Below are 17461 nucleotides of genomic sequence, written 5' to 3'. Positions count from 1 at the left end.
GACATCGCAAGTACCTGTGAGTGGGTCTTTTGTTTTTATGTGTATATATGTATATGTTTTTTCTCAACAACTGCTTTTATATATATTGATGTGACATGCCATGTTTAGCTTTACAAATAGATTTTTCGTACACTTTATGTTTTTAATATTATTTGTGAGTATAAACTTGTGGCATGACATTCTTGCGTTTTACCTACTCATTATTACATGTTTGCATGGTGTCTCTTACTTGTACTATCTTGGGCCAAAGACTAGCTTCACGTGTATTTCACATGCACTGTTTACATTCACTTTGGATCCAGAGTTAGGTGACAGCCTGTTCTTTTGTGTGATGTTTTGGACTTGTATGTGATGTGACTAACGCAACTCACGTGATGTAGTCCTAGAATGTAAAATCTACACCTAGCCTGTTCCATTGCCTGATATTTTTTCAAAGTTTGGCTTTTTGAACAGCCTGTTGCATTTGGTCACGAGATGTTTTGGACTCGTATGTCCTTCTGCTACAAGGTACTAATTTGGCTTTTTGTGATTTTTTTTTCAAAATTTGGTTTGAATTAAAATTTACTTTTACTTTTTTTTTTTTTAAAATCAACTTACCAATGAATTAATTGTTGAAAAAAAAAAAAAAAAAGGAAATAATTATTAGATAGTCTTAAAAATAGCTCGACAAAACAAGAGAGAACTAACTTTTTGTCTAGAAACAAAAACTGACCCGGCCCATTAAGACTCAATATTTTTTTACACATCAAGTGGCTGACCACACACCTCACGCCGATCCCTTACCAAACACAACTCTCGCTTCTCTAAATCTCTCTTTAATTCCATAAAACGCAATTAAAATACAAAACCCGATTTCGCGCCCTTATGGCAGCTGCTCCTTCGCCCTCGCCTGCCCTAAGCAATACCAGCTCCGGCGACACTCGCCCCACCACTACCGCCACCGCTGCCGCACCTCCCGTCGCTCCCTTCCATCCGGTGCACCGTACCGACACGCCTCCCAAGACCCTTCGCGGCCTTAACAAGCCCAAGTGTAAGCAGTGCGGCAATGTCGCTCGCTCCAGGTAATTCATTTCACGGAAATTGAATTCCTTGTTTGATTTCCTTTTCGGTCTTTATTAATTTATGATCTGACAATTAGGTTTTGGTGGAGTATGCGATTTTTGTCTTTCTAATAAGCATTGCCTTGTTTGTTGTTTGCGGTTTTGGTAATTAATTTGGGGGAATTGAAGGGCTAAAAATTGAATGTGTTTATGGTCTTAAAGGCAAGTAATTTGCTGTCACAAGGTAGGGATTTAACTATGCCGGATGGTAGATTGTAGAAACTGGATGAGACAATCTTGCCTTGGTAGGTTTGATGTAATTCTGATTTTCTGCCTCGATTTGATGAAATTTTCCGGGAAATTTATGATGCGATTGGGGGCTTTACATTGATGAAGTCGATCAGCTTTAGTACGACTCCTTTTAACTGTGCAGATGGTATTAACTTCAAGAGAGAATGCCTCTGAATCAACTTTAGAATTTGGCGCAAAGAATAGCGCTGTAACCATGATAATTAGATACTTGTTAATATTTGAATGTGTTTAGTGAGTACAGTAGTTATTGTTGGACGAGATTAGTTTGTTTTTTTTATTTTTTTATTTTTTTTTATTTTTTTTATTTACTAGAATGCAAGCCCTAAACAGATTGGAGAAATGGGCAACCCCGAATTTTTTTAAATGTATTTCAAACTTAGTTCCATCTCCTCAGCGATATAGACTCAAACCTCAAACTAAGAGTTTTGAAGAAAAGTAAAAAGAAATTAGGAGAAATAGAGAAAGGGAGGGAGGAAATATGGAAGAAGAAAAGTTGCTCTCAACAATACCTTCTAAGGGGTGGCTAGTCCAATGGCGGACGAAGGCTGCTGCTGAGAAGAGTAAAAGATGAAGGCGAACTGCTTGAACAGCTTTACCATGAAAGAAGCTAGTATACCACTTAGGTAATCTTGTTCCACGTATCGACAAGACCCACTATCCAGGTACCATTAGGAAGTATTGTTTCCTTGGTAAATTATGGGCCTAGCTTCTCCTTACTGTATCAGGATTTAACCTTGATGTGCAAGCCTTTATAATGTGATATACTCCAGTACTAATTAATTAACATTCTTGGAAGTTGGGAAGTTTGTGGTGAGACTCCTAGAATGGCGTTAATGAGACTTTAAAGAGGACATTCTTCATTTTTAGTTTCAAACTTCTGATTTTCAGCCACTTCTCAACTTCGTTCAAGTACCATTTGACCCCAAACATGCACTTTAGGAACTCAGGATAATCCATTTTCATTACCACCTAAAGAAAGAAAGAATGAAATTACTGTTTGATGGTCTTGTTCACAGATCTCACTAAGGCACATCCAAATAAAGTTTTCCATGTTAATTTCAATTATGATCCTTCCCCTTCCAGCACCAACAGGAGATAAGCTTTAGTGCGCTGACTTTGTTGATATTCTGGATGATGGAGTAAGAATCTTTTTTTTTTTTTTTTTTTTTTTTCTTCATATACAATGTGCTATGTTATTGATATGTTTTTTACCATACGCTATATTGTGTTGAATATATGTTTTGTTTGTATAACTACATTTAGAATAATATCCTTTCTTTCTGTTTCATGTTATTGAGATGCTTTGGATGTGCAGGTGTCCATACGAGTCATGCAAAAGTTGTTGCTCAAAAGCTCAAAATCCATGTCATATTCATGGTATGTCTGTTCAAGACTGTGTACTTTATCAAAACATCCTTAAAGTGCGTGGCTATTTTGAAGATTGGATAATTATATTCATTTTTTCTTTACTGTTGTGGAGGGTGGGGTGTGCTTGTGCATTTTGTGAAGTTTTGGTAATGCTTTTCTACAATTGGCATTTCAAAGCTTTATCTTCTACAGTTTTCATTTCAAGCTTCGGGACAAAATCTTGTATTGCTTGGTTTTGTCTGTATGGTTTCCAACAATGCCAGTTAATAGAGAAAATTTCACGTGGAGAAGAGTGACGACAACAACTGCCGCTTTTTGAGGGGTCTGAGAAATTTTAGGTATCTTATGTAGTAATGGCTTTCAGCTTTATGTCTGGTGATGGCTGATGGCTTTGAGCAACTACTCTGATGAGTGTAAATGAGGGAAAGTCGGTGGTTTCCTATATCGGTAAAAATATATGTTTTTTTTTCTAAAGTGCTGACTCCACATAACGTCCCTTTTTCCTAAAAGGAAAAGAGTGGATAGCTTAAAGGTATGGTTCCACCACCCATGACATCACTTATGCTTATGCAGAGGATTGAGTAAGCTATCTGTGGCAAAGTTGGAATCTTAAAGTGGATCCTAGGGAATAATGACGGCTGCTTAGTGTCTTTGAGCTGCTGAAAGCATCATGAACAGTCTCGGAAACACTGCGTTCCTAGCCCTAAGGTCTTTGGGTGTGTTGGATGAATATCCATATTTGAAATGTTGCAAAAATTGAAGAGTAGTGGGGCGTCTGGTTAAATGTAATACTGTTATAGGCTTGGCATGCTAGCAGGTAACTATTTATGCTTAGAAGCATGAAGTGGCAATCTGTTCCATTGGTGGACAAGATTGATTATGTAAAATTTTGATCATAGTTGCTTACCTAGGTGAGATTCTTATTAAATTGTGTGTCAGAACCATCAAGTGCTCACTCACACTACACAGAGACAGCAAGGTGTCTTGAGAAGGGTAGGATGTTGACTTGATTTTGGCATGCCTTTGCATGATATCTTGGGGTTGTGTTACTTATGATGGGTCTGTTCAGGTTTGGGCTTGGGAATTTTCACCTATCCATTTGGATTGGTCTGCTATTTTAGATTAAGTGGGACTGTTTTCTTTGGTTTATATTTGAGTTTGCATTTCAGTTGTATTTTAGGTGTTTGATCCTGATGGACTGCTTGTTGATCATTGTTCTTTTTCGTTCTGACTAAAAGAAAGATCGGTCATCAGTTTTGTCCTTTTTTTATTAGTCTTTTTAAGATATAACTATTAATCCAACTTAGTTTTTTCATTCTCAAATATATCAAGAGATCTGCATTTAGCATCATCTTATGGTTTTGGTTTCTATGGATAGGCCTAGATGTTTGGGTGGGTGATCCAAAGCTCTTGTTAAGGAGATTTTTTGGTCCCTTTAAGAAAAAATTGTTTGTTTGGATTTTTCATCTTTGCATGTTTGTTTTTGGCCTTCTCCTCCTTACTGTATATTGTATTGTCTCTGCAGTTTTGAAAACAAATACAACTTTTCCAGACAAGGCACCAACCTCAAACTCTCCTCTATTTGACCATCAATCAACCGATGCATCACCATCAGGGTGAGTTCCTGACAGCTGCTCATTTAACATCTGATTATATCTTAATTCTCTGTCTCTAAGAATTTGGTCATTAAATTGTTTTCCCTACAAAACTGCATTGCTCTTCTACCATTTATATAATATTGTGTCATATTGCTCAAGGTTAATTTGTTGGCAGCGAAGCCAAGTTTATAGTCTAATTCACTATGACCTAACTTGAGAATGGGTTTGTCAAAAATTGATGATTTTAATTAAGTCGAATCTTCCTATGGAAGGCAATTGGCTGAAGATTTGCACTGGTTTCTAGCTTGTTCTATAGTCATAACTTTGATGGTTTTATTCCCTAACTCTAACAGTTGGCCTTCTGAGCTTCCCATGTTTCAACCCTTTCTACTTTTTCTTGCTTGCCTTGGCTGCCATGGGAACTTCATTCAGTAAATGTCTTCAAAGCAAGTACTGTTTTCATTGTGGATGTAGATTTTCTTACATTGTTGGCTGTATTTCAGGAATTCCCATAGAGTTGCATCATTCCGGCAACTTTCGATCAATTTTGCTCAATTCAATAATCTGCATATTCCGCTTCGTTCGAAGAAGCCTTTGACCAGAAAGGTGCATGTCCTTTTGTACCATCTATTTGTTCTTGTACTATTTTCACAGTGAGAATGACTAGTTCTAACTGAAAAATATTAATGTCAGGATGCCGTGGCTATTAATGAGTGGAGATTTTCCAAGTTGAGGGAATACAAGGACAGAAACATTGAAGTGGAAAATGAAGCTTTTGATCGATACATGCAGAACGTCAGCCTATTAGAGCAAGTGTTTTCTGTGGAATCTATTGCAGAGGAGTCAATGAGGGATGGATCATCCATATCAAACCAAAATACTACTACTAATACTACAGAAGATAACACTGAGGCTATAGTGTCTGGACTGAAGTTGAAGTTGAGATCAAATCCAATGAGAACCAGTAACTTCCGAAAGAGGATACAGCAAATTGTTGACGAGGGACTAAAGAAGCTTCAGAAATGGGAGTTTGATGACGGGGGCAAGAAATCAAGTGTGCCAAATGGATTGGATAAAGGGCCTAAAAAAGAAGAAACACGGTGGGCTGGAAGGCCTTCTGCTTTAGGCGATCTCATTGATAAGCTGAACAAAGCCCGAAACAAGGAGGATTTGAAGGCATGCTTGGAGTTGAAATCCCAGCTCTTCAGTGAACACAAATTGACTGGTAGAACAGAATTGGAAGACACTGACATAATGAAGAAACATACTGCAAAGAATGATTCGGAGCCCGGAAAGGAGTGGAATTGTTCGTTTCCTAAAGTGATTAGCGCTACCGAAATTGATCAAGAAACTCTGAAAAGTGTTAATGCACACTTCTGTACCCTTGAGCAGATAGAAGGTTTATGAATAAAAAGATTCAAAAGGTAAGATTTTTCTGTACAATTTGTACTTTTGGTCAGTTTTAGTGGTGTCATAGCTTAGTGTAATTTCATCCTTGAGTTACTGTTCCTGTTCATATATCAACAATGTCTCCTATATTTTACTTTCTAAAAATGTTTTTATGACAGTTGCTTCTAATTAGCATTTTTAATTTGGAAGTGAAATTGGTACCTGAATCTTTTTCTAAAAAGCTTTTATTTAGTAACAAGTTCAAGGACCAATAAAGAGTTTAAAGGAGCAAAAAAAGGATAAAAGTTCTAATGGAGTTGGCTAAAAGGACCATTGTTGTATATTAGAACGAGTTATGGGATCAATACTGACGGATTTTTAGTTTAGAGACCATGATTATTGTATGTGTGAGAAATGTATTTATGATGCGTGGCCTTAAATGGTAGGATGTGCAGATTATAGAAATTTTTTTGACTAAAACGGAGAAGAACAAAGAGAACTGGACGTGGGGGGGATGATGCAGATGTTGTGATTCCTGAGAACCTGACTCCTAACACTATGATGTCGGTGAGTTGAAATGCAGTTGAAGGAGTTGAAGGTGTCATTCATGCGTCTGGCCCACGAGACGGAGATATCAAACATGATTTTGCTGAAGAAAGTGGAAGAGCTGTCGAATGGGGTGGAGGAATTAAGGAGGTTAGTGAAGGAAAAACATACAGATGAGGATGCTAAGGAAGAAGAAGAAGAAGAGAAGAAAGATGTGGGAGATCAAGTTGTAGAGGGAGGAAAAGATGAAGAAGAGGGAGAAGAAGATGAAAAGGAAAAAGAAGAGGAATGAGATAAAGAAGATGAAAAAGAAGAAGACAAGGGTGGTCAAAGTGGTAGTAATGTACAAGAAGAAAAAGGGTGATGAGAAAGAGGGTGATGAAAAAAATGGTTTGGAGGGAGGGGAGAAAAAACCAGTGGGTAAGGAGGGGAATCAGGAGGAGGAATTAAGGGATGAAGGCAAAAGAGGGAAGGCAAGGGATTGAGAGTTGTCTTTTGGTCAATGTGTCTTGAACCGTTTTAGAATGTTGTAGAGAATGTGTGCAAGCTAGAATTATGTGTTTTATCTTAAAATTCTGAAATGGGACTTATGCCTTGTTCTAGGCGACAATTGTCCATGAACGCATCAATCTTTGTGCTAGGGAGCCGTAGCGCAAACTCTAGGTGAGTGACTTTAATATGTGTGATATTGGTTATTACTAAAAATTTCTCATGCTAGTATGCTTTGTGGATACTGCATGGATTTATAAATGTAATTTCTATTAAAATATTACTTTGAAAATGTGTCATTGATCTATCCATGAAATGGTATTTGAAACTTGAGGGCTAGTAGAGGACCGTTACCCCGTTGTCATAGGGAGTTGTTTTGAGTTGTTCTAATCTAAGTTCCTTGAAATCTACTCGGTTCCGTTGAGTGCTTGGGGTTTTGTTGAGTGGTCTGGTACCCTGCTTCGTCTGGATTCTATTAAGTCGTTTGAAATCCCTCTTTCTCCGTAGTTTCGTTGAGTGGTCTAGAATTGTGTTCCATTTGGATTCCATTGAGTGGTTTGGAATGCCATTTCCTTTTGGTTTCATTGAGTGGTTCGGAACCCGATCTTACTCCTTTGATTGGTCCAGAATCCCATCCCTTTGTTGGTTCATTGGATTTGGTCTAAAATGTGAAAGCTTAGGAGCTGTAGGCTTTGGCCGAATTGTAGCCCTAGTTTTCAGTGTATTTATGAACTAGAAATTCAAGAACCTTTGTGGTTTGATCTAGAAAGGCAATTGGATGTTTAGGTGACTCCTTTGGGATGTTCAGCATATTGTTTATGATTTTATAAAGTATGGTTTTATGCTTAATGTTTATAAACTATGGTCAATGGACTTCTTTTATGATTATCACATACATCGGATTGTCACTCACACGAGTTTCGAAGCTTATCGGGGTTATTGCTTTGCCTAGTGCACCATTTCCAACGTGTAAGGAGTCATTGTATAGGTGACAAGTGTTAGTAGATATGAGGAGCTCTTGGGGAAGCAGACATAGGTTAGAGAACTTGGAGTGTGACATCCCACATCGCCTAAGGGAGTGATCCTTATATGTATATTCCCATTCCTACCTAGCACGAGCCTTTTGGGAGCTCACTGGCTTCGGGTTCCGTAGGAACTCCGAAGTTAAGCGAGTAGTGCGCGAGAACACTCTCATGATGGGTAACCCACTGGGAAGTTCTCGTGTGAGTTCTCAGAAACAAAAATGTGAGGGCGTGGTTGGGGCCTAAAAACGGACAATATCGTGCTATGGTGGTGGAGCGGGGCCGAGAAGTGGTCCCCCTTGGGGCGGGATGTGACAATTTGGTATCAGAGCCTAACCCTGGTCGCGTGTGTGCCGACGAGGACGTCGGGCCCCTAAAGGGGGTGGATTGTGACATCTCACATCGCCCAGGGGAGTGATCCTTATATGTATATTCTCATCCCTACCTAGCACGAGGCCTTTTGGAAGCTCACTGGCTTCGGGTTTCGTAGGAACTCCGAAGTTAAGCGAGTAGCGTGTGAGAACACTCCCATGATGGGTGACCCACTGGGAAGTTCTCGTGTGAGTTCCCAGAAACAAAACCATAAGGGAGTGGTAGGGGCCCAAAAGCGAACAATATCATGCTACGGTGGTGGAGCGGGCCCGGGAAGTGGTCCCCCCTGGGACGGGATGTGACATGGAGTGATTAGGTTAACCCAATATCTTTCATTGTATTTCTTTTGGACTTTCCTTTTTAGAGCCTATGGCGTTGTCATAGTGAGGGTTGTTTGATTTTGTTGTATATTTGTTGTAAATATTGTTATTTCAGTTCAGTATTTTTTGTTTGTATTTTCTTGCACCCCTGCACCCGAGCGTCACGTAACGATCCTGGATGTATGTCGTGATCGGGCGTGACATGGTCAATGAAAATGCATGACTAAAATAGCGTGTAGGAAAATATCTCATTTGCTTACCCAACATGGGATCACTCTAAGTTGGGCTAGGACTTTGGTGTTCCCAAGTAGACCAAAGTCTACTATCATAAGGTTTCCATGGGCATTGTGTACCTCCATAACCTTCCACACCTCAACCCCTCAAGCAAGCTCCATGAAACCACGTGTCTTGGGTCATGTGAGCTTGGTAGATATTGGGTTTAAACGAATTTGTTTGACATGGAGTGATATATTTCCTTGTTAGTGTGGCATGATAATTAATTAAAACTTGTGTAAAACCTTCCTTAACTACTAATTTTTCAAATAACAGTGTCAAGTTCGAGTTGTAAAGCGTGTCAGAAACGAGTTGCCTAGGTTGTTTTGTTACCGTGTCGGCATTTGAGTCTCTGTAGAGTGTGACCAAGTGGTTCAGGCGTGCCCATTGTGCCTGACTTTGAGAAATTCAAGTGTGGAAGATTTTCTTTCCTAGGGCCCAAGACAAATGCCAGAAGCCATGTATACAGTTTTCTTTTTTTTCAAGTGTCAAGTTCAAGTTCGAGTAGTGATATTAACAAAAGAAAAAAAAGAAAAAAAGAAAAAGAAACCATGTATACAGTTTTACCTCAGAGAGAGAGAGAGAGAGAGAGAGAGAGAGAGAGAGTTAACAAACTTTTGGTATCATGCACAATACCATAATGTGACATGCAGCAAAAGTCACCGTTTTAGGTTTCCTTTAATGGTGAGCTAAGCCTCATTTGTATTATGAATTTTCACATTCACTTTCATAACGCCATTTAAATGAAAATTATATTGCAAGTGTTGGATTTTCATAGTGGTTGGTGTAGAGCAAGAAATTGAATTCAGAAAATTTTGAAGTGGACATGTTTGTTAACGCTCAAAATTTGCAAGTTAACAAATTAGAACAATAAATGTATGAAATAATAGACTCAAGATTTAAGTGGTTCACCCTCAAAACTGGACTACATTCACTATGGTGCTTGGAATATATTGATTTATTGATTACAAAAAGCACTCGGCTATAGTCTATGTTCCTTTTCCTCTCAATCGTTCGAACTGTCATAAGAGGCACTTCCCCCCCCCCCCCCCTATATAGGCCCTCAGTGAGCCCAACAAAGTCCTTTAGGGCTTGATCTTTCTTGGGCTTCTCTTGGTGTTCTTCCCGGCTTGTACTACTTTGAGTGTCGAAAAAGGAACTTGCGATAACAACATGAACTTTCATTTTTATTAAAGAGAACGCCTTCATTAAATTGGTGAGGACCACATTTGTTTCACGCGCAGTTAATTACCAAGAAGACCTGAGTTGCTGACTACAACTTCTCTAAGCTCTTCTGCTCATGGCAAGGAGATCAGACATGGAATTAAAGGTGGAATATATAACTAATTCCTACCTTTAACCTTTCCTCATTGAAGACATATTCCTTTAAACAAGGTAGCCCAATCACATCCAACCAAAGATTCTCCAACATAATCCTTAGGATATTATTAATTAAATTTAATAATAACTACAAAGATTATCCTCAGTATTGTCATAGCATAAGTACAACTACATCCATCAGACGACACATCTTGGTAACTGAATGTAGACATGTTGCGTGGGATACACCACCTATTTGGTTGGCCTTTAGCTCCTATAAATACCCTTTATTCTACAACTTCTCAAGTAAGTTGAAGTTAACTTTGAAGGAAATTTTGTGATAAACTAAGTTCATTGAGCAACATAATACATGCATTTAACTATTGAATGGCGGAAGCATGCTTGTGTGCACATTAAAACAAAACTTAAACCATGAAATTCAAAGGCTAATAATTGCAGTGAACCAAGAATCAACTCCTATAGTTAAAAAATAAATTAAAAAAATGTGAAAGTTGTAGTAAGGCTAAAATCACTAAAAGGCCTCATAAAATGTCCCTTTTTTTTTTTTTTTTTTTTTTTTTTTTTTTTTTTTTTTTTTTTGGAATTAATCATAGTGAGATTTGTGAATTTTAAGAAATTAACTTATGGAGGAAACATATTTTATCACTTTTGTTGATGATTACTTCAAATATACTTATGTTTATTTGATAAAAAAATAAAAGTGATGTTTTTAACTATAGTAAAAAATTAGCCCTTAATTTCAAAAATGTTAGTTTTTATAAAAACTTTCAAATATATCCAAAATCTCACTTAAATAGATACAAGTTCCCTAAAACTTTAAAACCAAATGAACAAGAAAAGCAAAACCTATTAGATGAAGAATTTCTGATGGCAAAGCCTAAGAAATAATGGAGACATAGTTAAGACATTGACTGCTAATGGAGATGTGCATCCCTAGATGATATTGAGTGTAGATGGTTAATCTTTTTTGTATTTTTTCCTCGCCTTCGTTTTCTTTTTGCTTTTGTAGTTTCTTCCTTCGATTGAATATTTATTGAAGAATGAATGTCAATTTTTGTAACGTTATTCATCTCAATTTTTCTTTGGATTATTGGTACTTCATATTTATTATTTCACACCTTTGAATTATTTGGTAGATGTGGGGTACCCACAAATGAGAGGTTATTTGGGAGCATGCAAAGGTGAAAGATATCATCTCGCGGACTCTCGTAGGGTTGCTGAACCAACAGGTCACAAAGTGACACATCCCAACTCTGAATGTCCACGTGCCCATTCGAATCGTGATGTGTTGGCCGACACCCGGAGGGTGACAAAGCCATAAAGTAAGGTTGATGTGTAAAAGTGAGAATAAATTTAAACTTTAAATAAATAAACTAGAGTGCACAACGTGATTGGGTGGTAACCCTTATTACAAAACGTGAAGTTCATAGCATGGTGTAGAAAGATAAAAGTTGTCACATCCATAAAGGATGATTATTTAGTACATAAGCAACCTACTTTGACCGAAGGACAGTCAACTACTTCCACTGAACCTCGTACTCACACGAACTCATTCTCTACATCCTAAAGGGGCAAAAAACAAAGGTGAGTGGGCCTAGAAAAATAAAGTTTTCTAAAACCTTTTTGAAAACTTGTAACCCCTCGCTATAAAACAAGTATATGATTTCCCAAAGTAATAATATAATAATAGGTAGTAGGGAACCCTGCAACACAAATGATTAAAGGATATATAGGGTGCTACTACAAAATATCTCATCATCAAAACTCGAATGGCTATCATAAAATCACAGTTATGGAAATCATTAAAAATTCACTGCTATGAAAATTTGTACTTATTACCTATGTCGGCACACAAGTCATACAAAAAGTAGTTGATGAACAGGCTAGGTGTAGGTTTTACATTCTAGTACTACATCACGTGAAGTTGGCGCTACGTGTATCACATACGAGTCCAAACAACAAACTTAGGGACAGGTTGGCACCTAATTCTGGATCCAAAGCGAACGTAAATGGTGCGTGTGAACATACACGTGAAGCTAGTCCTTGGCCCAGGATAGTACAACTAACTAATAAACACCGTGCACACATGTAACAATGACTAGATATAATGAATGAAGATGTCAAGCCACATTTTATACTTGTGAATATAAAGTGTAGAAAACCTAATAAGAAGATAACCATGACATGTCACATCAATTATGTAAAGAAACAGTTATGCGTAAAATCACACACACACACACACACACACACGTGTGTGTGTGTATATATATATATATATTTAAAACCAAAAGACACACTCATTGGTATGTCGCAGGGTCGTAGCTGCCCAACTTATTCTGCCCGCGGTACTCCTCTGGGTGGTCTTCTCGTAGATGGGAAATTACTACACTAATCATTATACTAATAATAATTGATGCAAAACACCTAACCTCTCCTTATTTTGCTCAAAAATGGAATTTGGAGACAATTGGTATTGAAATTGGAAAAACAGAGCGTAGAAACGGAATCAGCGTGTCGAAAAACTCTAGAAAGGGTCTCGGGCAAATTTTCAAAAAAGTCAACTTTGGTCAACTAACTGTCAATAGTTAACTTTAAAAGAATATTTCATCCTTAGATGGAATATTCTGTTAAAGTTAACTAGAAGTTAACATAATATTCCAAGGGAATATTTCCTCCAATTTCATAAATGGATCCAGGTCAGATCTGGCCCACGGATCTGTGTTATGGGTTTGGGCTTTTTTTTTATTCGAGTGATGGGCTTAGGTCGGTTTTATGGATCTAGGTCGGATCCGGGTTAGGGTTAATGGGTCATGGGTTTTGGGCCGGTTCATGGATCGAGTTTTGATTTTTTTTTGATTTTTTGATTTTTTGTTCTCTTTGCTGCAGATTTTCGTCGAAAAATCTGGGGGAATAAGATTATACCTATTTCAGAGCCATTTCACAACCAAATTTTCCCCATAATATATCAACCACAACAACAAGGTTACGTTGGGTTTAGCTTGGAAGAACGTACAACTCGCCGGAAAACATGGTGGGTTAGGAACCATACTTCGAAATGTGTGGAAACTTGCATGCATGCTAGTAAACTACATAGAAAAACTCAAGAACGCAAAGATAGTGACAGAAACATCACATGGGTTCGGGATTGAGAGCTCAAGCTCTAGGCTTCAATGGTAGAACCTCGCACCATGCACCGATGCCGCATGCAAGGCCATGGTTAGGTTCCTTGAGCTCCAGGGATTCAAAAAATAATATTTTTGAGCTTGATTTGTTGAAGGTTTGAAGAGGAAGGAGAAGGAGAGCTCACGGAGCTTTAGAGAGAAAATGATAGGAGAGCTAGGAAAAGAGAGACAGAGAGAAAGAGAGAAAGAAAAGAGAGAGGGGGGACCGGCTAGGTGAGGGGAAAAGGAAAAAGTGATGGGTAGATGATGTCTGATGGATTAAGTGGGAGAAAATAGGTTTTAAAACCTATTTAAACCATTATTTTAAAGTCCAATTGCACACACCAACCTAAGTGGTCAGTACATGCAGCAATGTCTCTGCACGAAGGCAAATTTTAGTGTCCCAAAAAGGACCCATGCAGTGGTGCATGCTGCACAAGAAGAAAATTTCAAGTTTTGAATTTGTCTCAGGTATTTTTACACAATTTTGAACGTAACTTGTTCGTTATAACTTCAAATTGAATTCCGTCTATGGCCACGTGTTAGTAAAAATAAGTACTATTCATAAATAGCAAAGGAAGAGTGGGAAAGTGAAAGGAAAATTGAGGTCCACGTGGAAAGCTTACGTGGCAACTCAGTGGCATTGTAGAAATTTCATTGCTACCAGGAATAAAATGCATTAAATTTCGGGACAGAATGTCACACAAAGAGGTATTCTACCACATGCATTTCTTCTATTAGGAGCATCGTTGAACAAACATTAGGGGTATGAAAGAAAAGATGGGCAATTTTAAGGGATATGCCTAATTACATGTCCAATAAGCAAGTGAACATTGTCATTGCTACAATGGCTCTTCATAACTGCATCGAAGGTATTCTGAACGTGATTGTCATTTTGATGACCCTAGTGATTTTTGTGAAGAGAGCAATAGTGATGATGATGATGATGATGAATACCATAACTATGAAGTTGAAGGATCACATGAACAGAAGCATTAAGAAATATAATTGTAGCAAGTTTGATGAATGTATCTATTAGACTACTTTCAAATACATCAACAATATTGTACTAATGAATCCTAACTATTTAGTCTAATATTTCTATATTTTGAAGTAACTTGTCTTACTAATTAATATTTGCAATAAGTTTATAAATATTTTTAAAAAAATTATTTAGTAATTGACCTTTGTTTGTTAAAAAATAAAATTAATAGCACATCCAGTATTATACATTTTTTGGTCATTTTACACAATCACAACTGTTTTATATAAAAATTTACCAAAATACTGTAACGATATTTTTTAAATTTTTTTATTATTAGTTTTTTGCTACAAGCACTTTTACAAAAAAAATTAACAAGCAATCTACTGCTTTATTTCACAACTACTTATTCTCATAGTATAGCAAAAGCAGTTTTTTTTTTTTTTTTTTTTTTTCAAAGCTCAACAATACCAAACTAACCCTAAGGGTGTTGTCCGTGTTCAGATTGGATTATCGGTGATTCATATTTAGTTTTCCACACCTTTGCAATATTTGTGCTTCATATTTAGTTCCAACATAATCACATTTTGACTTATATATTTGTAGATATCGAAATTTTGGTGAAAGTTGTCCTAGGAGTTTTCGTGCTTACAATATTATTGGAGTAATATTATAAATGGTCCCAGGTTCAACTACAACATCAGTAATTGCTACTGTTTGAAATTCCAATTTTTCTTTCTTTGTTTTTTCATTCTTCTTATCTTGGCTTGGGGTCAACTAATTGTATTAATAATCTAGGCAATATTAATTCTTTCTTTTTTTCAATGTATTTGTCACTTTTTTCTTTTCTTATTGTTTTGCTTATATGTTAGGGAAATGTCTAGTTTGACAATTTTGGTGAACTATAATGGAAGGTGGACTGACTCAATGTACAAAAATTGCAAAACAAAAGGATTACTTATTTCAGATAAAATTACATTTGCCAAGCTTCAGAGAAAAGTACATGGTATTGTGAATGTGGACCCAAATGAGCATGAGATAAGTATGAAAGTCATATGTAATGAAATGAAAACTACATGGCATGAAAATGTAATTGATGATGATGATGTGAATGCATTTATTTTTAAAACCTTTCGAGGTCTTGGAAGATTCCATTGCGTGTTACATTAAAGCATAAAGTATTTTCTTCAGAAGATAATGATGATCCATTGCAAGCAGATCTCAACTTTGTTACTCAAGGGGATTTGGAAGATAATGTGCTACATGATTCAGATAATGGTTTGGGAAATCAAGAATTTGAGGAATCATCGTATCATGAAGAATTTGAGAATATGCCACATATGGAGTCATATAATGTGTACCAAGATAATGTTGAATTTAATGAGTATGTGATGATGTGCCCCTTAATTTGCAATATGATGAAGCAAGTTCTAAATAATCAGATGTTCACAAGGGTAAAAATATTCTACATGAATCAGACATGGCGAACTTGTGCAATTCAGATGGGATATAGTTGCACGCCAATTGTACGAGACTAAGGAGGATTTAAAAAAAAAAAAAAAAAAAGTGTATTGATACTATGAAGAACAATTTTGAGTTCAAAGTGAAGAGATCAACAAAGAAAGGTTGAAGTTGGTTGTGTCGGTGATGGATGCAAGTGGAAACTATAATCTTCTAAATTACGACAATCATCATATTTCAAGGTTAGAAATATGTTAATATGCACTCATGCTTGTGAGACGTTATTAATCACCATCATTGATAGGCAAGTCGTTCTCTTATTGGTCAATGCATATAATCTAAGTGTGAGGGTGTATCATGAGTATATAGACCACGTGACATCATGGAAGTTATACAGAAGGACATGGTTGTGAGTATAAGTTATGTGAAGGGTTGGAGAGCTAACATGCATTGGAGTTGGTTAGTGGATCACCAGAGGAATCTTATGCATTGCTTCCATCTTATTTTGCTATTTTAGAAGCAAAAAATCCAGGTACGATAACACTTATTGAAATGGATGAGAATAATCATTTTTTGTACTTGTTTCATGTCACTTGGACCTTGCATAAGAGGATTTCGAAGTGCAATTAGGCCAGTAATAGAGGTCGACGATACATTTGTAAAGTGTAAATATCTTGGCACTCTATTTATTGCCACACATGGACGACAATAAACAAATATACCCTCTGGCATTTAGAGTTGGAGATCCAGAGAATGACACAACATAGAATTGGTGTTTGACAACATTATGGGTAGCAATTGGGGAAATTGATGACTTAGTGTTGGTTTTTGATAGACATGAAAGCATTCAAAAGGATCTCTCAACTGTTTTTCCCAATGCTATCATGGTGTATGCATATTCCATATAAGTCAAAACCTTTGGCACAATTTTAAGCATAAGAGAGTACACAAACTGTATTTTACAGCTGCTAAGGCATATCGAGCTCCTAAATTGAATCGCCTTATGATAGAAATATATAAAGTCTTCTATGAGGTGGGTGATTATTTTAATTCGGTTGGATATGAAAAGTGGACTTGTGCGTACTTTGATGGAAAGCGGTACAATATCGTGACAACAAATATTGATGAATGTCTCAATGCAATCACAAGAGATTCTTGTAAACTACCTATCACCCATTTTCTTGAGTATTTAAGAATGCATATTCTTCAGAAGTGGTTTTATGAGCATCAAACCAAGGTAACCAAAATGAATACATATTTGATAGATTGGGCAGACAAGTTGGTGCGAGAAAATAGCAAGCAAGGGTTATCATTACATAATTATATTTTATCAATGTTATAAAAATCGCTCTAGGCAGCGCCTAAGCGCTAGGTGATAGTTGTCCAAGGCAATTTGGGACAAATCGATTACAAAATTGGTGAGGAGCAAGGCAGCCTCCTAGGCGCTTGCTAGGCGCTTTAGGTGATCAACGCGGAGCTCAGTGGCATATCTAGGCAAACTAAATCTAGTCGTTTTCCATTGCTAGCTCTGCAACTCTTACCGTCTCAAACTCCCGTCTTTTGCTCTGTGCATAATTCTCTCTTCATCATATTCTGCTCTGCTCTAAATCGTGACATCTCATCTACAAATCTCGCGACACCGAACTCGAAGAACAAGAGAAATTACAAGGAAAACTGAAGAAGACGATGTGAGAAAGAAAAGGACGAGGAAACGGAAAAATAATACAAAATAAGGGCTTTTCGATTTTCAAGACTTCAAAAGGTTTTGCGTGTACTCATCACACTTC

General features: G+C 37.1%; 1 protein-coding gene across 1 annotated transcript; it reads left to right on the top strand.

Annotated features, from left to right (window-relative positions):
* The first annotated feature begins 789 nt into the window (after positions 1-789).
* On the top strand, positions 790-6098 carry LOC137732882 (uncharacterized). The gene is made up of 5 exons (XM_068472138.1): positions 790-1061; positions 2668-2729; positions 4246-4336; positions 4822-4924; positions 5012-6098. The coding sequence occupies exons 1-5, from the start codon at positions 865-867 to the stop codon at positions 5723-5725; spliced, it is 1167 nt and encodes a 388-aa protein (XP_068328239.1). The 5' UTR covers positions 790-864; the 3' UTR covers positions 5726-6098.
* Positions 6099-17461: the final 11363 nt, after the last annotated feature.

Source organism: Pyrus communis, chromosome 4 (assembly GCF_963583255.1).
Source record: "Pyrus communis chromosome 4, drPyrComm1.1, whole genome shotgun sequence".
Classification (NCBI taxonomy): domain Eukaryota; kingdom Viridiplantae; phylum Streptophyta; class Magnoliopsida; order Rosales; family Rosaceae; genus Pyrus; species Pyrus communis.
The sequence above is the reverse complement of the archived record's forward strand: the minus strand, read 5'-3'. Positions and strand labels throughout refer to the sequence as shown.